Genomic DNA, 23,900 nt, shown 5'->3' with positions numbered 1-23,900 from the left:
GAGCGATGAGCCATATTATAGAACTTGGGGAACCCATTTTGCCCACCTCTGGATTAGAGCAAGGAAGCCGCGACCTCTCCTGGAAGGGCAAAGGGTTTGGATCAAGGCACCAGCCACATCCCTTGATAACTCAGTGAGAGCTGAGAGGTCAGGGTCACTCACCGTGCCATCCCCCCCACACGCCAGGATCCGCAGGTTGTGCACTTTCCGATACATCTCCAGCCTGCAGGGAAGCAGAAAGCGGAGGGGGTCAGGGAAAGGCAGGAGAATCCTGGAGACGCTTGAAACTGGGAATGCACCAGCCAGTGTTTGCAATGGGTTCCTCTCTCAGGCTGTCCACTGGAGGAGTCACAATCCTAGACCCCTCTCTTCACCCTAGAGCCTCATGGCATTTGACACATTGTAATAAATTAATTTTCATAGGCCCCTGGAAAAGGAAGCCAGGATTATCATCCCCATTGTACAGACAGAGAGAAACAGATGTAGAGAGGGAATGGGATTGGGCCCAGGTCACAGAACAGGCTAGTGACAGAGCTGGGAATAGAACCCAGGAGTCTGGCTCCCAGCCTTGTGCCTTAACCATTCAGCCATCCTTCCTCCTGGAAACACAAGGGAGCCAGGACTGACTGGGAAGTGAAATGGGATCAGTCCCCAGAGACACTTCCCAGGCTTTGAACTTGCAGTAGGTGTCCAGCCACACAGTTCTTCCCAAGGGCCTTTCCTAGAGCGTTAGTCCCTCACTAGCGGCCAGCTGGAAGAGAAGGGGCCAAAGTTCCTATTTGGGAAGAAAGTGGGAGAAGAGGATGGGGCTCCCTGAGTCAGTACTCACGCCTCTTTGGGGCCACCCTGGTTGAGGTCAAAGACTTGTCGTGGGTTGAGATACCACATGAAGGACTGGATGATCTTGGCTCCCTAAAAGGATGAAAGACTTCAGGAAACAGTATACAGACACTCTCAATGGGGTGGTGGGGGGCAGGAAGGAAGCAGAGTCTTAGACAGAGGTGATGGGAATCTGCAGTCCTGGGTAGTCAGGCAAGGCCTGGGCTCAAGAGGCTATGCCAGGGAGTAAGCTGCTTCTGTACTTGCAGCTGAGACATCACCGAACATGCTGGATTCTCAGCAGTTGGGATAGAAGGCCTCCATGGAGCTGGCTATCCAGGAACATGTCAGGAAATGTCCCTACCTGATTCCCACCACTCTTGGGGTTCACAAACACAAGCAGGGGCTTCATGAGTGGGGCTGGCGTAGGCTTGATGACAAAGGGTTTCCATCGCCCCTCCTGCAAGAGACACCACAACACCATCAACAAACATGGGGAAACACAAGCTCTTGCCTGCAACGGAAATTTAAAGTCACTAAGGTCTGTAGTTGGAGACAAAATACTGAATATTCCAGCCATCCCCAGAGCCCCAGCACCGGGATCCACCCCCCAGGACCCTAGCACTCCAGTGAGAGTGGGATCCACATGCCAGCCTCTCTGTTCTCTTTTTAAAAATCCCTTTGAGATACCTTACCATTGCAAACGACCCTCATATCCCAGCACCTTCCCTCCACCTCATTTTTCTCTGCTCCATGTCTCAGACCATATCGTGACCAGCGATATTCCTTCTCCAACTCCCACGCCCCCCTTGCCAATTCCCAGTCAACGCAGGCCTCATTCTCTGACCTCTGCCCCCTTTTTGCTGGATTTCCGCTTGAACGACGTCCTCTTCTTTTTCTTACTGGACTTCAGTGGATTCTAGCAAAGGAGAAAAACCAAGTCAGCAGCTGCCAGTCGAGCAGGAGCTGCTGATTAAACAGGAGCGAAGCCTGAGGGAGTGACTCACCTGGGGGCGTCGGACCCGCAGAATCCAGGTCGGCGGGACTACAACAGCAGCATGAGCCCCCAGTGAGCACGGCTCCTCGATGCATTGCAGCATGAAGCATGACACCTTACTGTGATACTGCGAGGGAGAAAGAACACAGCGCTCGATTGCTAAAACCTGGCCTGGGAAGTCCCGCTCTGAACACTCACAGCACCTCTGTCTCCAGCAGAGAGTGCTGTATGAAATGCAGCAGGAGCCTAACAATGTGAAGGTTCCCAACAGGAGGTATTGCAAGGAAAGGGCGGGAACCCTGGCTGTGAGAGGCACTCCCAGCTACTCCAGTCCCAGCCTCTCTCAGTAATAGGTGCTGCAGGGTATGAGGCAGGAGCTTCCAGCTTGCACTAGAACATACCCGGCCATCAGAAGTCATTAAGGCTGGTAGGCATTAGGGTAGGGCTGCACTCACCGCTTGCTTACACCAGGAACAGCTGATGGCTACAATCTCCTTGCTGTGAAAGGCAAACTTCTGCTGGAAACCCTGCAGGGGGAAGGAGGAGGGTCGTGAAGCTCCTGACAACTCTCCGCAGTACAGCGAGGGGCACACAGGAAGGGGAAACAGCAGCTCCCCAGCTATGGCAGATGTTAGCCACAAGAGTCCTTCTGCAGCCAATGCAGCTCAGGTCTCAGTTGGACAGCTCCCCACCCACAGCCCTGGCATGAGGGAATTCAACATGTTTGGGACAAGCATCTCTGGACCCAAGGGCAACGACTCAGCCAAAGGTGCCTGGGGGGGGGTCCCTCCAGAACAGATTGGGAGTTCAGTTTGTGTGAAAATCTGGTGACTGGATGAACATGGGGCTTGACAGAGTGCTGTCAGTAGGTAGCAATGTAGGGAATGGTAGCATCACTGACTGTGAGGGGGCTGCCCCGCCCAGCAGGGCTTGTGTGCGTCCTGCTCCAAGTGGTTCCTCTCTATGTTCCCCACACCTACCACCTTCCCCTTCCCTGCCTAACCTCGGCTTTTCTTCAGCCCTTCTCACCTTTCCGCACTGCCGGCACTTCCCTTCCTGGCGTCTCCGGTGCACCCAGTGATGCCGGACGACTATGGGCTAAATGGAAACAGAAGGGCCAGGTTCAAAGAGAATGCAGAGAAAAGTACGGACATGATCCTGTTAGCACATTCCTTGGCTAGGACCCAAAGTGGCCTTGCCTCTTCTCTGGCCCATACAGAATGGAATCCTCCTCTGCAATTTCTTTAGTACTGAGAGGACACTGCAGAAGCCCCTGGGAACATGTCAGCCCAGACACTGGAGAGGTTCAGAAGCACGAGCACTCAGCTTTGGGAGAGGCCAGGGAGATGAAAGCCCAGACACAGGGTACCTGACTGAGATGCCAGGTGTCTTATCCTCCAGTGCTGCTCTCAACAACCCCCAGGAGAAACCCATGTTGGGAGGGGAGGAGGAAACCCTATCATGAGGTGCACGTCAAAGGTTTGTTCTGGTACATTTGGGGGGCAAAGAGAACACCCAGGCATCCTTCACCCTAAACAGACAGCATGTTTGCATCACGAGAAAGGAATTTCAACCAGGCTTGGTTGAAAACGCTGGAGAGTACTGTAGGTGAGCTGAGCTTCTTTAGACAGGAGGGTAACTTGTTCGTTACGTTTAGTCTCTAGAAAGCATATTGTGATTTTGTATTAACGTAACCATTTGTTTCCAATATTCTTACTGTCACCTGACTCTCTGTTCTTTGATAATAAATGTATTCTTGCTTTCACTGGGAATATGTGTAAGTGCTGTGTGTTCAGCAGACCTGTGTAGTCAGCTTTGGGACAGCAGGCCTGATAATTGGTGAGTGTCCAGTGGAGCAGGGGCTGGACTCTACAGGGGATGCTTGGAGGACAGGGAGGTTAGGGTGTGCCTACTACTAACCTGCAGAGAGAAAACAAGGTCTGCAGAGGCTTGGAGGGGAGTGTTTGCGTTGCTGGAGGCTGGTGGAGTCAGGGAGCTAACACACAGCAGGCACAGACACGACTTCCTCACCCTAAGGACAGGCAACAGCGAGGTGCCTCACAGCCCTGGGTAGTGTCACAATTACGGCGAATAATCAGAAAAATAAATGCTGTGAATCCACACTGCCTCCCCCCAGGCAAACCATTTCTCTGGCACAGGCCTAATGGAAAACAGATGCCCCACCTAGCTCACAGTCACAGAAGACACACTGGAGACACCTGTGGCCCTGAACACAGATGACAAAGGCAAAGAGCTGAAACTGCTGAGCTCCAGACCACAGTAGTCACTGAGGAGAGAAATTAAGTTCTTCCAAACTCCCTATGCTTACCCTGTTCTCCCAGCAGTTCAACTTAATCATGAGTGGAGCTAAATCCGTATGCCGATGGTCGGCCAGCACGTGCTGCCTGAACTGGCGCCTCCTCACGCTGGCAACAACAGAGTGCAGGTCATTCAAACACAGCCATCTTCTCTGTGCCTGAGCCTGGGAGCCCTGTGGGGCAAGGGCAGCTCGTTCTGTGACAGGGGATCACCAAGCACAGTGCTGGTCCTTAACGGCTACCGAGATGGCATGTCCACCCTCCCCAGCCAGGGGAGTAATTTTAGGGAGAGATGGAAGAAGGCGGTAGTACATTCCCCCCAGTTTGTACTGGGTGGTGAGGAGGGAGAAGGGGTGCGTCTGTTTAAACACAGCGTTTCTTCTCTCCCCCCCCCCACGTTTTACTCCTCCATCTGGTGGGGAGAAGGAAGCAGTACAGGGTGGGGAGCACAGGTGAGTCCGAGTTTGCTGCTTAGTCCAAGAGCACTCTCTGCCTCCACTTGCTGCTGAACAGCTGCTGTCCATGCATTCACACCTCTGTTTATTCTTCCTTCTCCAGGTTCTGTTTCCTACTGTACAGTGGTTGGAATGATGAATTCTGGAGGGTGCTTTCCTTACAGCACCGTCAAGGTCTGGGATCTAAGCCCTATTTCCTGGTTAAAGCTGGTAAGGTAAGTTTGAGGGATAAGAGAGCCCAGATACAATAATGATGGGCACCTTGGAAACAGATGGGATTAGGTTCTCTATGGAGACCGCAGAGGAGAGATCCTCAGGTGCTTCTAATCTAAAAACTAGTGCAGTAGCTGTTCAGGTGAATTCCAGGTGTGCATATTCCCCATGGAGATCCCTGGCCTATGTCCTACCAAAAGCTCCTCTAGACATATCTGCTAGTTTGGAACTGCCTTAGGACTAGTTTGTGTGGATACTCTCCAGTTCCCTCCACCCACAACTTTCAGCACCACGGAGAGTTCCACATCCCTAGGGAAGGCACAGGGTGCTGTTGCTGGTCACACCCCTGCGGCGCAGAGGTTTGCAAGAGAGCTCCTGAGGGGGCATGCAGACATTTACTCCTTCCTGGGTGGCACTGTAGGTCATACTGGAGAGATGGCAGCAAGGGTCACCACAGGGAAAATGGTTTAAAGAGCTACAGTGCACGTTTAACCTGGCCTGGACACAGCCATGCAGTACAGACTACAGGGGACAATCCTGCCCTGGTTGGGAGAGATGAAGTAGATAAACCTAACAGACATACAAGGCAGAGTCCCCACAGGTAAGGGGTGCACAAGAGTTAAACAGGGGCAAGTTCAGGTACTATGGCAATAACTGCAGCTAACCTGGGCTGGGCAATAGAGCAAAAACACAGCTCTTCTCCCCAAACTCCACACAACCTTCCAAGAGGCCTGCAAAAGTTCAACTGTTCTTTCATTCTCTCAGGGCCAGCACCAGATGGGCTGAAATTCCTCCTGGGAAAGGCTGGCCTTGAGGTGTCTTTGGCCCAGCCTGGCAGGCCCAGGAGGTTCTGAGAATGCAGATCAGCAGCTGACTGACCAGAAGCGGATCTGCCTCTAAATGATCTGAGATTCGCCTCATATTAGCACCAATCTCGTGCAGGTGCATTTCAAAGAAATGCCCCACAGGATGGGTGACTGTGCCTCTTCAGTGCCCAAAGGTTTCACAGGTAGCACAGACTCAGGGGCTCCTGCCACACTTGAAAATGCCCAGACTTTCTGCTGCTTCCACAACAAACCAAGCTAAGCCCCTTCCCTGGCATCCTGAGTCCTCTGCCACCAAACTAGAAGGGGACGGGACTTCCTCCTTGCAAACACAGCAAGCAGTCCAGCTGAGTCGCTCACCTCCCGAACGTTCCTTGATCCCGACTCCCTGAAGGAAGGTTTGCAGCGGAAATTTATCTGCAGATTTAACACACACAAGGGAGGCAACAGTGAAACCATCTACTAAAAGAAACCTACTGGACTTGTGTTCAATGAGGCAGGCCTGCGAGCTTTCTGGGACATTTGATGCTTATCTGGAATCCTCATCCAACCCCTTCCGAAGGAACAATTCACCAGCTCTTGGGGCTAAAATGCCCGGAGATCTGCTAAAAGTCTGCTTCCCCTACTAACCTGCCCCCTCAGGAGGCACCTGCCTGTCACGACAATGGTTAGCCAAAGCACATGGGGTTCAGTGCTGGCCCCATGCTGTTGCCCTGGTAAGGAGTAACCAGTAATTCAGGCCCAGGAGCGGCCTGTGTTGGGCTTTACTCACTTTCTCCAGCTGTTCTATGCAGGGCGTATGCACTACAATTTTGCAGGCTGCACACTTGCGTCTGGTCAGAGGTTTCTGCTGAAAAAGGGAAAAGTCCCTACGTTAACGTCAGTATTTATTTACACTCTGGAAGCCTTGGAGCTCCACTCACTCACTCCTCCTCCACTCCGAGGCGGGCACTCCTGAGAGCGAGCAGCTCAGTACGCTGCAGAATGGGAAGCCATAAGGATCACCGCAGGTAAAAGCCTCCTCCCTTGATCTGAATGCCCAACCCCCAGCCTGCTTCAGCCCTGCCCTGGGGCAAGAGGCAAAGGCACTCTCCATTGGCCAATCACTCCTCAATCTCTTCTGATACTGGCACCAGGCAGCCAATCACTGCCACCTGTGGCAGTTTTGGTGTTACCCATCAGGCTGTGACCCCAAGCTCATTTCACCCAGACTAACGAATATCCATCAGATGGGCACCATCCTCAGATCCCAGCACTCGCAGCTGGACATGACCTGCACTTAGAAAGGGATGGCTGCAGCGTCTCCAAGGACATTGCCCCTATGGGCGGCCCAGCCTGCAGTCATGTAACTGCAGGGCATGGGCCTTCATTTCTTGGTTCTTCCTTTTATTGCAAGATCCTTCTGGAAAGTTCTGGAATTAAACTCTCTTGGGGCACCTGGGGTCACTACAGCCACTCTCAAAAACTCTGTAGCAACTCAACTAGCTGGATCCTAGCCACAGCCCTGGCGCCTGCTGCCTGCTCAAATGCAGCAACTTTTCAGACTCAAAGCAGCATTAGCAGCAGGCAGAGTCCAGACCAAAACGTTTTCCATGTCCCTCACTGGCCCCACAAGTGTTAACCCCTTCTTTGTTGGACCCCAGAATGTCTGAGAACTTCCACTGGGGTTCTCACAACAAATTTTTTGGTGGGCTCAGAGTGCCGCTCAATTTTAGGAAAAACTCAATAAATACGCACATACACATGTCTAAACCATTGTAATTTATTTATGTAGCCTTTTTTTGGCAGACTAAATAAAAATAATGTACAGTTGTCTCTATTCTTTATAAGCAGAACAGAAACACAAATAAGGTGCATAGCATGTTCTTGTCTTTTTTCTTGTTTTTTTTGCATTTCTGGTTGCTTTTTTTGAGGGGGAAGGGACTGGCTAGCTACTAAGTCTGCTGTGAAAAGTGATATTAACTAACAGTCAAATATAACTTTTCACAGCAGACGTACTTTGTTCCGGCAAGCCTGGGGACAAATTAAGCCCTGGATAGGAAGGTGGGTACAGAGGCAGCAGGGGCCAGGGGCAATGGGGCACTGGGAGAGGCAGCGGGGGGCCAGAGGTGGTGATGAGGGATAAGCTTGGGGCTAGAGCCTGCCACCGCAGAGTCAGAGAACGGAGACTGAAGCCTCACGCACAAGGGATGGGACCTGGGGATGGAGCTCAAAGCCCCATGGGTGGAACCTGCCACCAGCCACCCCAAGGCTGAAGCCTGACACCCCCCCCACACCCGCTCCAGAAAGTGGGGAATTCACATTGGCTGTCTGCTCCTCCAGCTTGTCTCCCCCAAGAGGGAGGCAAGGCCCAACCCTTGATGGCAGCCCTAGGGGAGGGGCTGCTGCTTTGGGTCCGTTCCCCATAGCCACCCAGCAGGCTGTGCCAGCAAGAAAAGACCCTGGTGGCCGCATTTGAGGGTACGTCTACACTACAGGATAAATTCGAATTAGCTTAAACCGATTTTATAAAACAGATATTATAAAGTCGATTGTGCATGTCCAAACTGGGCACATTAATTCGGTGGTGTGCGTCCGTGGTCCGAGGCTAGCGTCGATTTCTGGAGCGATGCACTGTGGGAAGGTACTGTAAAATAATGAAGCCAATAACGTCGATTTGCGTCCACACTAACCCTAAATCGATATAGCAATATCGATTTTAGCGTTACACCTCTCGTTTTGTAGGAGTACAGAAATCGATTTACAGAGCCCTTTAAATCGATATAAAGAGCAGTGTAGTGTGGACGGGTGCAGCGTTAAATTGATCTAATGCTGTTAAAATCGGTTTAACAGCGTAGTGTGGACCAGGCCTGAGAAATGGCAGGCGAGAGTGCAGAAAGGGATCGCCAGGTTTTTCCACTAGGTGGCAGCACAGTCTTGTATCTAACCAAGCCAAGCTGACAACAGGGTCACTGTGCCTGACTTACCAGCATCTTGGCCACACAGTTCTGTTCCCCCACGTAGCAGAAATCCCCAGAGCCGCTGGTCTCAAACCAGATGTGCTCCCCGTAGATTGCAGTTTCCTGGAAGGCACAAGAGATACATTGCACTTCTCCTATGGGCCACAAGAGTCCCCAAACTTTCAGGGCCTGGCCTTGGATCCCAGCAGTCACCTCCAACATGATGAATATCCCAGCTGACCATCCCAGACCCACAATACACTGTGCTACAGAGCACTACTGTGATCACAGGCTGCACAGAGGCCCACTCTCCAGAGCAAGGGCATATCCAGAAAACCTGCCCAAAGCTCCCACCATGGCCCAGACGTGTCAGAAATGTAGAAATACTGTCTGCAGGATGCTATCCTGTCTAGCTGTAAGCAATGGGGCTGTCCAGGAGAGGATTCACCTCATTGCTAGGGAGTTTTCCTGAGATTCAGCTTACATGTTCCCCTTACATCCCGTCACCCGCTCCGTCCCAGCGTCCCATCCAGAGGTCTGCACCCCTCGCTCCGTTACTGGGAGACGGTCACATCCCCACTCACGCACTGCTGAGCTGAACTGGACACATCTCTCCTCACAGGTCAATCCTTTCAGCCCCCTGACTGTTTCTGCTCTTCTCTGAATGCCCTTCACAGTGTTCCAGGTGAGAACCATCCCCTCTCAGCTTCCAAACACAAGGCCTCTGGGGACGAGGGGACCAGAGCAGAAGGCACTATCCCAGCTAGGTCTCTCCACAGGTGTAGAGAGGGATTGTCCCCATCCTGCACCAGGACACGAGGCCTCTGAGGATGCAGCTCACAATGGGTCCAACTTTGTCTGTGCATCTCCGACAAGGAGAGCAGTGCCTTCCACCACTCACTAGGTCTCCATTCCCACATGCAGAATGGATGGCTGTGTAGGAGCAGTGGGGAATGAGAGCAAATGCACTGTCTGTTTTCCCCAGCATCAAGGCACTTTACCCAACATCAGAGAGCACCAGCTGCTAGCCACAAGGCTATGAGTGTCAAAACAGGAGCCACCTGGTACAGCCTTATAGCCCTCCTCCTGGGAATGGCCACAAGCCGAGTCAGCCACTGTAACATCAGAGAGTCCCCTCCCAAGCATCAAGGAAAATTAAAGGCAACCTACACTCCAGTCCACAGTGCTGCGGATCTGCCTCTCTGATTCACTCCTCAGGGCTAGTGTGGGGTTCGGCTGGGCTACCATGTGCTGGAGGCCGGACTTGGCGATAGCTTTCCTGGAAGAAAGAGGGAAGGGTGGCTATAAAAACAGGCGGGAACATAAATGCACGCAAGGCACCATAAGCTCTTCAGAAGGAAGAGGCTAAGGGGGGCAGAGCATCGTTCATTAGTATCATTCAAAGGCAGAAACCTGGGCTGAGGCTGAATTCACTATAATGACAGACTGGGCAATATCCACCCTTCCTGCATACAACATGAGGATGAGCTGGTGAAGGGTTCCCTGCAGTGGTGATATATAGGCTCTCACAAGCCATACCCACACAGTATGCCCCTCTAGCGGTGACTGGGCTACATAGCAGCTTGAGAGTCTGCTAGAACTCTTGAGCTACAGATCTGGGTTTTGGCCAGGCAGTAGACACTCATGTGTTTAGATTCAGTGGCCCTGAGGGTTGATGCCTCACTCAGGGGCATCACATTACACACAAAAAGCTTCAGACTTGACCTGGTAGGAGTAGTCCCTCTTCCCAAAGATGGGCGAAGGTCACAAGGGTGGGGACTCTTTCTGAAGACATTGAGACATCCCAGAGATGCCCCCTCTCACTTGAATGTCACAAATAGACAGACGATAGAGAGTCGGCAGAAGTGGGGCAGAGTGCGGTGAGAAGTGGGGGAAGCAGCTCATGGCCCCTGCTCACAAGAGGCTCTTGCTGTCTCCAGGTCAGCAGTCATTCGCCTGGGACTGACAACCTCAGCAAAGACTTTGACCCCTCCCACCACGGCAGTGCCATTTCCAGTAGCTGCCCGGGCAGGGAGTTGTGCAGCCTCTGAGCCCAGCAGCCAGTGGAGCTGGGCACAGAAAGCCAACTGGAGAAACTGGACACATCCTTCCCCCATCCCAGAAACATCCCCACTCATGATCCCTTATTCACGCCTGCACCTGGCACCAGCAGCTGGGAGAAGCAGCAAGCACAGGGGTACTGCCAACAGCCTGAAAACAAACTCAGCAGCCAGTCGGACACACACAGATGGACAAGAGGGTGATTGGCCTTTGACCAGAGGAGAAGGAAATGGAGACACTGACTCCCTGGCTTCTCCTAGTCCACAAACATATGGAGCACAAGGCTGGGAGCTGCAGTGAGCCCTGGTAGAGGGTCCTGTGCTAGCCCCTTCCCTCATCCTACCCCAAGGCCCCATGCAGACCCTTCAGCTCCCTTTCCCCATCCCCTGCACTTGCCCTGATCCAGCAGGGCTTGGTACTCCATGCCAATGTGTCAGCCATGCCCTCACCTTTCCCACCCATGCCAGATAAGCTAGACACACTATGCCAGTCTCTGCTCCCTTCAATACTGCCCCAGCCTTGGCCTGGGCTATCAGTCTGAGCCCTTCCCCCCTCCACCTCCGAGAACACCATACATACAGCAGCTGGGGGCTCCAGGCTTTAGGGAAGGCACTGGCATAGTTGCCATAGGCAGGCTCAATTCCCAAGCATTCATATGTGGTTTCTGATGGCCGCCTAGCTCTAGTAGGAACCTTCCATCTCTTGGCAGCCAGCCGTGCTCTGCATGGTGGGAGCAGAGCGCCTGGCCTGGGGATCTCCCCTGAGAGCCGTGACTGGCTGAGGCGTCGGTAATAGCCCTGCAGCCCGCAGGCTGCCTTGCTGTACACAAAATCTGCAGGCAGGAGGTGGGTGGAGCAGCGGCGCAGGCAGCCTGGAGCTCGCAGGAGAGACCTCATGCGGATAGGGTGCAGGGTACGGCACCCGTTCCTTGGGGGAAGCTTAGCCTGCAGCTCATGCCGATCCAACCTGGCTCCTGAGGAGACAGTCTCCTCCCTGCCACAGCCCTTCTTTAGCTCCTCCCAGGGCGACTCGGATCCAGAGCCTTCGGCACAAGCCATCCGCCTCCCTTCCTCTGCCTCGCTTACTTGGATGAGGCTGGCCAGTAGCATGGAGGGAACCATGAGTTGGGTATCGATGGTGTGCACTTGGCCCCCGCGCTTCTTCTGGACAGCAAACCTGGGGCTGAGGTGGGGCGGGGTGGTGCTGGAGCGACGCCGGGGGCTCATGCTGCCCTTATCTGGGGAGCCCAGGCAGGAAAAGCTCTGCAGCTGGGTGCTGGACCTGCGGCGGCGCTGTGCCAGTGAGGCTGAGGGCATGCCCACCATGGAGCGCCGCCTGGCTTTGCCAGTGGGCACTGACACAAGGCTGGCACGCTGGGAACCCAACGACGACACCTTCCTCCTGAAGTGCCTTTTAAAAAAGGTGTCCATAGTGATTGGGGGTGCCCCAAGCAGTGGCTGTTAACACAGAAACCAGCAATTAAAGAGGGAGGGGCTCTCGTCAAACCTCCTACAAGGTTTGCAAGCCCCAGTCAGGGATGGGTACTACCACTCTCTGCAGGGAAGTATGCTGTGAGGGAGCTCTGGGGGGACTCAATGAGTACTGTTGTGAGGGGCATCAGAGAGAAAGAGGAAGGAGGGGGACACATGGGAAAGCTGACACGGGGTGCTGCTGCCAGGAGACCTTTACTGGATATTACAACATTAGAGGCCAATGCAGGGCAAGGAAACCCCCGCGCAAGGCAAAAAAGGAGAAGTGGGATGGTGAGAAGTCTGAAGGGCTTGTCTGGTGGTTCAGGAGTTGTTCATGAGTGATGAGGCAGAACACCTAGATTTGGGGACATCCCATACTGGACCAGCTGGAAGATAGGAGATAAGTCCCAACCCTGCACTTGAGGACAGCTAGGGGCAGTAGTCTCCATGCAGGAGACACTAGCCTGGATTTGCAGCCAGTCTCTGCCTTCCAAGGCAGCTGGGGGTGGGAATGCTGTGGAGGCACCACACTCAGCCCCACTGAGCGGTGTACAACATTGCTCCCTACCTGCCAATATATGGAGCACCTCAAGGATACTCCAATTTCACGCCCCCTCCCCCCTCGGGGTTGCTGACCATGGTTAGGACAGGAGGGAGGGAAATGTGTTGGGTATGATCTGGCCTCCATCTGGGTTACAAGGACCTTGCAAAGATGAGTGCCATTCATTCTGCCCCGGGAGGGAGCAGAGCTGGGACCAAATCAAAGAGGGACAGCTCCAGCCCCATGGTCTAGTTCTGGGAAGGGGTCAGGACTGCAGATCCCAGCCCTTCCACTGCACAGTGAAGGGATTCTAAGCTCCCATCTGTCTTGACTACTACAAAGTGCATGTCTGATGGTGCTGGAAAAGGGCATAAGCAGAAAGGATTCTGCACAGGGGACCCCTACTTCAACCCAGTCTCCTGGTTAACAGTGCAACAGTGTATGCTCCTGCAGCAGCTTTCCACAGAGTGAGACCCACAGCACTCTCGAGTACAGGACTCCAACCTCAGTCCTAACCGAGCAGAGTTACGGACACCCCTGGGGAGTCTGGGCCTGGGTGTAAACTCAGTCCACCACTTGCTGGTTAAAAGAAGACCTGGAGGTAGTTGTGCAATGATGGAGCACCGCAGTGAGAGTCACAGTGCCACTCTGCAGACAAGTGCTTTTCTTTGGCCCGGTCTATGCTTAAACATTTTCTCCATTTAGCTGTGAAAAATTCCTGTCCCTGAGCACTGTATGCCAACCCACCCCCTGGTGCAGATGGAAGAATGCTTCTGTGGCCCTAGCCACTGTCACTCAAGGAGGTGGATTGCCTACAGTGCCAGAACGACCCCTTCAGTTGCTCTGAGAAGTGTCTACACTATGGCTCTACAGCGACGAAGGTACAGCACCATAGCTGTGCTGCTGTAGCGCCTGCAGTGTAGGCATGACCTTAAAGAGATGCAGCCACGAAACACCACTCGCCCCAAGCAAACATTTAGACCTAATGCACTTGTCCCCACTGAGGTGGTTTCTGTGTCCTTCTCAGCATGCTCTGCTGCTAGTTCCCTCTGCATCCTGCCTCCATCACCATGGGAGCTGGCTCCTGAGGCTCCTTCTCTTGTACTCTAGTTTTCCCTTTCTATGTCTCATGACTAGCCCAGGCCGCTATGATCTCCTGGTTCCCAGCACTGGAGGAAGTTGAAGGATCTCATTGTCTAAAACATAAATGCCCCGACAGCACTGAGTTTACAGATCATTCCTAGATCCATTGCTCTGCAGAGAACTTCAGGTAAAAAACAGAACTGACATTTTTTAAAGCCAGGTGTAACCTTTGGACTTAGCACTGCTGAGAGGCGATTCCCTTTAACCCAAACTGCATTCCCAAACCCAAATTCGCCTACATTCTCACTTGAGGATGAGGTAACATGCTGAGCAAGACGGAGCATGGCACAGGATGCTTTCAGTGCAGGTATCTTGGAGCTCCCTGCTCCAGTTACACAATGATTCCTGCTGGATTTCCTATAGTCTGCAGGAGAACTGCTCCCTTCCTGTGCACATCCCACTGGTGCATGATGATAGCTCCCCTCTGGGAGATCTTGGGAAGACCCCCTCTTTGCCCACTACCCTCTGTTACTCAATTTCCTCCCTCCCCCTCCTGCCACCCCATCAAGTTTTCTACTCATAAATTCTAAGTGCTGACATTTCAGACATTACAGAATTCTAGACATATCAGATCTTAGCACTCAGAGTTTACAAGTAGAAACTAACAGTAAATGTAGGGTAGAAGGTAGCTGCCTCGCACTTGGAGAATACAGACTGGTTAAGAGACTTGGAGCAGGGCTGGGGAAATAATCATATCTGCTTTGCTCAAAACCTCACTCTTCAGCTGGAGAGCGCTTTAAATGACTCTCAAGCTCTTTGCCCAGTGCTGTCAGGTTGCCAAGATACTGCAGCTGCAGGAGAAAAGCTTTGAGCAGCAGATGGAGAAGGCTTCAGCACTGGCCTGATGGGCACATTTTTAAATGGAGGCGATGTTATTTGACCAGATCCACACTCCCATTCTCCAGCGAACAATTCTCCTCTGCCTCTCCAAGATTCGGTTTCCAGCCACGTGTCCTCAGCCTCCATCCATTTCTTCTAGCCTTAATCCCAGCTATATAGGGTCTGATCTTTGAGTCCTTCTTCTCTATTCCACTGTCTTGAAGTTTCTTGGCTAGGCTGCAGCTAATGAAATCCTTTTGTATGACATGCATCCTCCTAGATTTGGGTTTTCCAACCCTTCCCTCACCCTCCACTTCTAAGTTTAACACCCTGTTTCCTATATATTCTTCCGATCTTTTTTTCACATGCCCTAACCATCAAAGCCTCAACTCCCTCAGCTTCTCTCTAAGGGTATGGCTACACTTGCAGCTGTACAGCACTGGAAGTTACACCTGTCCAGGTGAGCAGGGAAAGCACTGCAGTCTGTCCACACTGACAGCTACCAGCGCACTGTCGTGGCCACATTTGCAGCACCTGCAGTGGCATTGGGAGCGGTGCATTATGGGCAGCTATCCCAGCATTCAAGTGGCTGCAACGTGCTTTTCAAAAGGGGTGGGGTGGGGTGGAGTGTGACAGGGAGCGTAGGGGAGTGTGTGGATTTTTGGAGCTGACACTGTGTCAGCAGCTGCCTTGCAAGTTCTGACCCCCTCCCCCACCCCTCTCACTCACTGAAAGCAAACAGACCAGATAAGCAGCTGCTCCCCAAAACAGACCGCCCACTCCCTCCGCACGCTGCTTCTCTCAAGCCACCTCCCCCCCTCAAGCAAACACTAGCTGTGGGCGTTTCAAAGGGAGCCCCCCACCTCTGCTCATTCACAGCAAACAGAAGCTGTGTTTGTTTTTTTGATAAGCAGCTCTGGGAACCCGGAGTTCACAACAAAACAAAGAGCAGAACCTTCACTTAAAAGGATTGGGAAGCTTCGGGAAGTCAGTCACAACGTACTAAAATTATTCCCTGTTTACACTGGTGCCCCAGCAGCAGCGCTATACTCTATTCCTCTCGGGGAGGTGGAGTACAAGCAGCGCTGTAGCCACGGAGATACAGCGCTGTATGTGCCTTGCCAGTGTGGATAGGGAGTGAGTTATATATAGCGCTATAAAGCCACCACCAGCGCTGTAACTCTCAAGTGTAGCCAAGGCCTAAGTGGTACCACTTTCACACTTCCCTTCATCTGTTCATTACAAACATGGTCCACCCTTATAACTCCAAGCATCCACCTTAATATTTTAATTTCCACTGTATTCAATATCTGCTCCTTTCTCTTCCTCAGCCCCATACAAAAAGTGAAGGCCTAATTACTGTCTTGTAGATCTTACTTTTCAATTTGATAGGCACTCTCCTATCACAATCCACTCCGCTCACGTCTCTCCAGTTAGTCTATACCTTTCCTGTTCTGCTTATAAATTTGTCGTTGAGTTCACTATTATCCTGCACTATCTAACCTAGGCACTTGAATGTCTGTGCCTTTGATAGTGGTTGGCCCCAAAGACGTACAGTCTCGTTGTCTTCCTTTAGAGTACAATCAAATCTACAGACACACACTCGGTTTTATTTCTGCTGATTTTCATGCCATTTCTTTCAAGTAAGCATCTCCATCTTCTTCCACTTACAAGCACATTGTCTGCAAAAACATGCACCTGGATGTTTTCTGTAAGCGCATCAAGCACCAAGGCAATCAAAAAGGGGTTCAGTGATGAGCCTGGACATTTCAACTCTTACTAGAAACTCTTCATTTTCTCCACATGGCCTTTTAACTGTGGTAACAGCACCTGTATAAATGCCCTGGACAAGTCAGGTATCTTCTTCATTCTCATACACCATCAGCCAACCTCACTTGAAACACGGTCATAAATCTTCTTAAGATCCACAAATACCATGTGCAATGTTTTCCCTCTTTTTTCTATATTTCTCCACATCAATCTTTATGCAAAGAGAGCATCCATGGCTGACTTGCCTGTCATGGATCCAAACTGATTGTCACTGAACTTTATTTTTCTTCGTAGTCTCTTACCAATAACTTTCTCCCAGATCTTCACTGTGTGACTCATGAGTTTAATGCTGCCATAGTTACCACAGACTAGGTAAGTAAGAGATAGTGAGCATATGATTAACTCCTCCTTCCCCCTCTGCCTGGCATGCGGTACATAAAAATCCCAGAACTGTAATTTTAAGCTAAGTATCATTACGAAGGTGGGAGGCATGATTGGGCACTGCAGAGGTCTTTGAAGTTCTAGCATGGGTGTCTTGTGGGCTACATTCCTGCTAAATCGGAAGTGAATACGAAGGGCCTTGTCTACAAGACAGATTTTCTGCTATTCTCCTACCATTGCATTATTATGCAGCTCCACCACAGTGAGCAACAGTGGCAAGGCTAGCACAAGCTGGCCAACATAACTTTAACCACCACGTAATCTAGAGCAGCTCTGAGCAGCCTTACAGAGTTGCTAGCACACTGGTGCGTGGTCACACTCAGGGTCATGCCGGTGGTATGCTAAATGCCTGGATGCTGCTATTGTGGTGGGTGGGAATGACTTGTCTTAACACCATTTCCTTCCTTTTTCAGGTTGACATTTTTCAGAGCAAATACACTTGAGCAATCTGAATTCTGAGCTAAAAGGTTTTGTACGGTACTTTGCTATGGCTCCTTCTACCTGGAGGGGTCCCAAAGTGCACATCCAGTACACATAAGAATCGTGTTACTTACTGTTGGCATGGGACACACATGGCAGCTATTTAACAGCTGCACAGCAATGCTACACAACATCTTAGATCTAAGATGGAAGAAGAAACCCGTGTCCAGTGGAAATTGCAGGGAATTTTAGAGCAGGTTGCCAGAACAAAATAAATCTTCCAAACCACACCATGGGATCTTTTAGGGCCTGCTTGGGTTTGTCTACACAGCATTTTTTGGAGCGTGCGGGAGTGAGCCCCTCCAGCCCAGGTTGACAGATTCTGGGCAATAAGGCTTGTGCTTTAAAACTAGCTATGTAGGCAGTGCTTTGGAGTCACAGCTCAGGATGGAGCTCAGGCTCTGAAGCCCACCCCATCAATAGGCTCTGGAACCCGAGCTCCAGCCAAAATGGCGATTTCAAAGCACTAGTTGCTCATTTAGTTTTAGACTCCTAGTATGAGCCCTGCTAGCCAGAATGTGTGAGCCTGGGCCGGGAGGCTTGCTCAAAAATATGTAGACATACCCCCAAGGGCCAAGACTAATGTGCTTTGGCAGTGCTGTAGGTGGGGTGGACTAGCAAGGGGGTGCCGCAGCCCAGGTTTGAGGGGCAGAGCTGTGTGCAGAGCCCAGACCTGAGGGACGACTGCGTGTTGAGAGTCAGGGGCATTAACAGAGCTGTGAGAAATTCCACAGCAGCCATCGGTCTGAGCCTTTCAGATTTCTATCATCTTGCTGTGGTTTGGAAGCTGTTTAAAATATTCTTTGACGGTAAGATGGGAAGGAACGTTTAGTGCCTGTGATTATTCCAGAGTGAACTCAGGGTACGTTGGCTAAAGGGGCCTTGCAGAGGCAATCTGGCATTCACCAGGGTGGGGGAAGAGAAATAATGTTGCATACTCCAAGGCCCTGCATTATTATAATCCCTCTGTACTCATAATGTGGTGGCTTTGATCTGCTAATGATCTGCCATCAGGGTCATGATGAGCTTTCCTAATGGAGATCATAACACTCTGACAAAAGGCAGATGGGGCCCCAGCATAATAAAACAGACTGGCAAAGTCACGCAGGCAGGGTCCTCTGGCTCTTATAGCTGGAAGCGATCACGAATAAAGTAACCTTGGAAAGAGCCTTTTCCCCCAGGCAACACATCTCCATGGTCCCATCCTCTGGAGTTGCCTGCCCAGGTTTAGTTTGCACAAAGAGAGGCAGCTGCAGCTTCAGAGCTCCCCTACACGGAGCCCTGGGCAGCAGGGACAGCACTGTAGACCAGAAAAGCCAGTGGAGGGGCACACAAAGCTGCCTCGGCACTATGAGGAAGAGAATAAGGAAAAACATCAGGAATCCTAACCATTAAACTTGGTTGCTGACCATACTGCAGAGTTACAATTGGGGATACTCTGACGACAACACAGATGGAGAGAGAGTCCAGTGGCGAGGTTGTCAGTTGCTGATCTACAGCTTCTCTGTGACCAAAGCAAATGGCAAGGTTTCACAATAGCAGACGGGCCACAAGTTCCTCACTCAACATCATCTTCTAGGCAAAGGCTGCCAGTGGCCATACAACACAAGGTGTTCAAAGCTTTTCCAAAGTCTCTGTATCAGCCATCTTTGATCACCACAGGCCTGTGGATATCAGCAACAAACGGCTTACCAAGGCCCAGTGCAATTTTTGAAAGCTCAATGGGTCTTTTAAACAGAACTAGACACATCTGTCAGCAAACTGGCTGAGTTGGACTTGACATGTCCAACCAGTATAAATGACACCAAATTTTCTGCAAATTAATTTGTGTAGCTGCTAATAAATTGATCCCTAGAGGCTATTGCCAACAGTATATCCCTAGGTGGTGGTCAGAGGCAATTAAGTTGTACCAGGAATTCAGATCAGCTGGTGACAAACAGGAACTCATTCAACTGCTGGATCAAACCAAGCATGATCGATGGAGAGACAGTGAGTCAATTAAGATTGACTGTTCTCACTCTAGCCGGCTAGCCTGGCAAACCATCAAAAGACTTTCCGGAGATAATTCTGTCCTTTGCAAAAAGGCGTTTCCAGTCACCACAAATGCATCCCAGCTAGTGGACATACACAGAACTTGGGTAAAAGTCTTCAGCCATGCAGTTAAAATTGATCTTTCAGAGAAGTAGCAGGCTCCTAGTGTGGATTCAAACCTGATGGCTCCTTTTTCAGACAAAGAACTGGACCAAGCCATAAAGCTTATAAAAGCCAGAAAGACTACAGGTCTGGATTATATCTATAGAGTTCCTGCTTCACCTAGGCCCAAAAGCTGACTGCTTTGGCTCCTCAACTGATGGAGCCCAGGCATGATGGGTCCCTCCTGCACATTTTCCAGGGCTTCTCCGTCAAGAAGTGCTTCCTGAGATTCAGCCTAAGTTCCCCTGTCTCCCCAATCATCCCTAGTTACATCCCTGCACATCACAACGAACAATCCCTTTACATCTTTCTCTGATTGCAGACTGCTACTTTGCTCACCCATTAGCTGTCCCTCTAGCACTACTTGAGTTTCGTGTTATTCTTTGAGCTCCTCCACTTCCTTGATCTATTCCTGGTACTGAGCTGCCCAGAACTGAATGAAATCCCAAAGTGGCATTCTACCTTACACACCCTGCCAGTCCTGACACTCCATCTCCCACCACCAAAGCTGCTAGGAGGGCAGCGCTCCAGAGGCTCAGACCAGCAGCAATCAAGACATGCTCTTGCCCTGGGGTAGTGGGTGGGTTCCTGTGGCCTCCTCCCTGCACTGTTAGTGATTGGCAAGAATTTGTTTCAAAACAGAGGGGAGGGGTGTCATAAACAGATAGCTAAGGGTTAATGTCTCTTTCACCTGGAAAGGAGTAACCGGAAACACCTGACCAGAGGACCAATTAGGAAACAAGACTTTTTCAAATCTGGGTGGAGGGAAGTTTGTGTGTGAGTCCTTTGTTCTTCATCTTCTGCCTGCACTCTCTCGGCTATGAGAGGATTTTTCTGCCTCCTGCTTTTCTAATCTTCTGTTTCCCAGTTGTAAGTACAAAAGATAAGATAGTGATTTATATGGGTTTTTTTTGTATTTACATGTGTGTAGTTGCTGGAGTGTTTTGAATTGTATTCTTTTTGAATAAGGCTGTTTATTCATATTTCTTAAGCAATTGACCCTGTATTTGTCACCTTAATACAGAGAGACCATTTGTATGTATTTTTCTTTTTTTTTTTTACATAAAGCTTTCATTTAAGACCTGTTGGAGTTTTTCTTCAGTGGGGAACTCCAGGGAATTGAGTCTGTAGCTCACCAGGGAATTGGTGAGAGGAAGAAGTCAGGGGGAAATCTGTGTGTGTTAGATTTACTAGCCTGACTTTGCATTCCCTCTGGGTGAAGGAGGGGGGTGGGGGTGGGGGAGCTTGGCTCTCTCTCTCGGTAATTCTGTTTTCCAGGACTGGAAATAGGGAGGGTGGAGTCCCTCTGTTTAGATTCACGGAGCTTGCTTCTGTGTATCTCTCCAGGAACCCAGGGAGGGAACACCTGGAAGGAGGAGGGGGAAGGGAAATGGTTTATTCCCCTTTGTTGTGAAACTCAAGGAATTTGGGTCTTGGGGTCCCCAGGGAAGGTTTCTGGGAGGACCAGAGTGCCCCAAAACACTAATTTTTTGGGTGGTGGCAGCTTTACCAGGTCCAAGCTGGTAACTAAGCTTGGAGGTTTTCATGCTAACCCCCATATTTTGGACGCTAAGGTCCAAATCTGGGAATATGTTATGACAAGGGGCAGGCAGGCAGGCTACAGGAACTTCCTCACCTCTGACTACCAAAAGCCAAGAGCATGGCATGGATGTTTTGAGCGCCCGCGGCAATGTCCTCCTAGCAGACTGCTGATTTGCTAACGCGGTGCCAAGGCTGGCAGGGTGTGTAAAAGGCCCTTTCTGGTTTGCTAGATGGGGGTTTTCCTCTCTTGAGGGCTCCACTCTCCTCAGCTCAGGAAAACATGAAGTACAAGTGCTATTAATAGCCCTCGCCGCATGACACAGAGACCTTCTGGGATCTGCTGTGTCCTTGCCATCAGGATGCTGAGGGGACCAGGGGCACCGGCCTAGGAGTTTGTCCAGGGAGTGCATTATGACTCCTGCTCAGTTCACATACCATAGCTTTCCTTCAGCTTCAGTTTCCATAGAAATTTCCTACTCCCCCACTCTCTTAATTTTCTCATGTACGATGCTTCCTCAATTCCCCTTTGCCGAGATCCCTACTCATCCCTCTTCCCAGCTCAGGGCCACTGCTGCTCCCTCCTCCATGACTTCCCCAGCCCACACGCAATGTTGCACAATTGGCCAGGAGCACTGGGCGAGATTTCCTTTCAAGTATCAGGCACTGGCCATCGCCAGAGACTGGACACCCAATTAGATGAGCCAACAGTCTGATGTGGTGCAGGAAAGCCGGATGTGCCTGAGACCTCATGGTCATACAGGTGGGAGCGTGTGCTGCTCTCAAGGAGACACTAAGCATTCTGTGGTTTATTGCTAGGGGAAATGGCTGGTAAAAATAATCTGCCACACACACAGCATCCAGATAAACAGAGTCTGAAAATAATCTGAGCATCAACTGACATTTCTATACGCTGTTCTTGCCACCCCAGGGAATGCAAGCACTCTAACTTTATACTGAGGGTACAGGTATCACCTCACACAGCACTGACACATCTCTGGGGTAGGATGTAACAGCAGTTTAATCACACACAGCAACACTCCACAATGGTTTTATGATAGCAGATGAAAATCTCTGGGCTACAGGATTCTTCGACGGTTTTCACAGTGAGGACGAAAATTTAGCAGAAAGCTTGCCTCATGTACACCAGCTCTCCCATCTGCTGTCACCCAGCCCTTGCTACCACTCCCATTCGCTATCACAGACTGTGCATGAATAACACAACACATACAGCCCTTGCTCACAAGAGCAAGAAAACAGGCTTGATACTGGGAGGTACACAGCACCCCTTGAAGCTCCTACTGCTCAACACCTTGATATGAGCCCTCAGCACTTTGCAGGATCAGGCCCTTAGTGAGACAACTGCCCCTCCTTATCTGTCACTTGACCCAAGGGGAAGGGCTCCTAGGACATGGAGGGCTCTGGAATACATTGGAACTGATAGCACAGAGGTCTCAGCCCCTTCTGGGCTCCCCGCCTCTACAACTGAGATGCTGAATTACTGTACAGGGAGCAGCTGCTGAGGGGGATGGGCTCCTGGCTGTGTTTGTTTTATATTTTAAGCTTCACTCAGTTGATAAACTGCAACAAGTGCCAATGTCTGTGTGAGGAACGGGTGCAGCTGTTCACCTTCAGGCTCAGTGGCTAGTGACAGAGTGCCACGAACACATGATCTTTTGCTACCCCTCAGGCCAGCTGTGGCCCGGGCAATCTCAGCTGTACGATCCCCCTATTTCCTGTGAGAAGAAAGGGGTAAGGAAGACCTACTAGACAATCTTCAGTTCCAGTCAGTTTGATCCAGGGGAGTCTGAAACCACATAAAGAGATAGGGCCCCTAGCATGCAGGTGAGATGTCTAGGAACAGACTGGCTGTTAACAGTGCAGTAAACAGCAAATGACTTCCCCACAGCCCTGAGATCTCTGCCTGTGCAGCTCGAAGTGCTCAGTGAAGGCATCTCTATAGGTGGCACCTCAGACACACCCAGCTGTAACCACTGAGAGACCAACTCCACCACACACCAACATGACATGTCAGACACCTTCTTCAGGAGCTCCTCCCTGCTACCCTAGATGAATGGCTCTCAACCTTTCCAGACTACTGTACCCCTTGCAGGAATCTGATTTGTCTTACGTAGCCCCAAGTTTTGCCTCACTTAAAAACTACTTGCTTACAAAAATCAGACATAAAATACAAGAGTCTCACAGCCACAAGTACTGAAAAATTGCTTACTTTCTCATTTTCACTATATAATTGTAAATTAAATCAATTGGAATATAAATATTGTACTTACACGTCAGTGTATAGTATCTCAAGCAGAAAAAACAAGTCATTGTCAGTATGACATTTTAGTTTGTACTGACTTCGCTAGTGCTTGTTGCCAGTTGTAAAACTACGCAAATATCTAGATGAGTTGATGCATCCCCAGAAGACCTCTGTGTACCCCCAGGGGTACACATACCCCTGGTTGATAACCACTGCTTTAGACAACACTTCACTGAACACAGGAACCATCCTCTCGTCATGTGGAGCCAATAGTCCATGGCTGCAGACGCTGGTCGTTCGCTAAATGCGGAGCACTAGGCCCAAAATACTCTATTTCTGAAAGAAAAACGCACATGCTCCAGGGTCGTGAGCCACATGTTCAGTGGGGCGGGTTCTTTCCCTCTTATTCACCGTCATTATATTGCCCTCAATAGTCAGGGACTGCCTTTCTGTCTGGCTCTTCCTCCCCATTCCTGTCTGCCACTCCTCCTCCTTCTCCTTATTCTTTTCCATCTTTCTCTTTCTTCGCTTCCCAAGAGGCTAGTGACCTGGTTACATCTCCCTCCCCTTCTAGTTCCTGTCTGCTTTCTCCAGCCTGCTCCACCCAGGAAGG

The 23,900-nt window shown here is 50.8% G+C and overlaps 1 protein-coding gene across 13 annotated transcripts in view; it reads right to left on the bottom strand.

Moving 5' to 3' along the window:
• Positions 1–23,900, bottom strand: part of DGKZ (diacylglycerol kinase zeta) — a 100,203-nt gene that overhangs the window by 30,457 nt on the left and 45,846 nt on the right. For 7 of the 13 annotated variants that reach the window (XM_050955244.1, XM_050955247.1, XM_050955249.1 and 4 more), the window contains 11 exons: positions 9,736–9,844; positions 8,593–8,688; positions 6,399–6,476; positions 5,987–6,043; positions 2,846–2,914; positions 2,272–2,343; positions 1,827–1,943; positions 1,667–1,738; positions 1,184–1,279; positions 830–912; positions 163–223 (listed from right to left, as the gene is read on the bottom strand). In XM_050955244.1, coding sequence (XP_050811201.1) covers positions 163–223; positions 830–912; positions 1,184–1,279; positions 1,667–1,738; positions 1,827–1,943; positions 2,272–2,343; positions 2,846–2,914; positions 5,987–6,043; positions 6,399–6,476; positions 8,593–8,688; positions 9,736–9,844 — 910 coding nt within the window. Of the gene's footprint in view, positions 1–162; positions 224–829; positions 913–1,183; positions 1,280–1,666; positions 1,739–1,826; positions 1,944–2,271; positions 2,344–2,845; positions 2,915–5,986; positions 6,044–6,398; positions 6,477–8,592; positions 8,689–9,735; positions 9,845–11,205; positions 12,084–23,900 lie in introns of those variants that run through there. The other 6 variants (XM_050955241.1, XM_050955243.1, XM_050955240.1 and 3 more) reach the window with 4 other exon arrangements.

This window comes from Gopherus flavomarginatus, chromosome 5 (assembly GCF_025201925.1).
Source record: "Gopherus flavomarginatus isolate rGopFla2 chromosome 5, rGopFla2.mat.asm, whole genome shotgun sequence".
NCBI classification, from domain to species: Eukaryota; Metazoa; Chordata; order Testudines; family Testudinidae; genus Gopherus; species Gopherus flavomarginatus.
The sequence above is the reverse complement of the archived record's forward strand: the minus strand, read 5'-3'. Positions and strand labels throughout refer to the sequence as shown.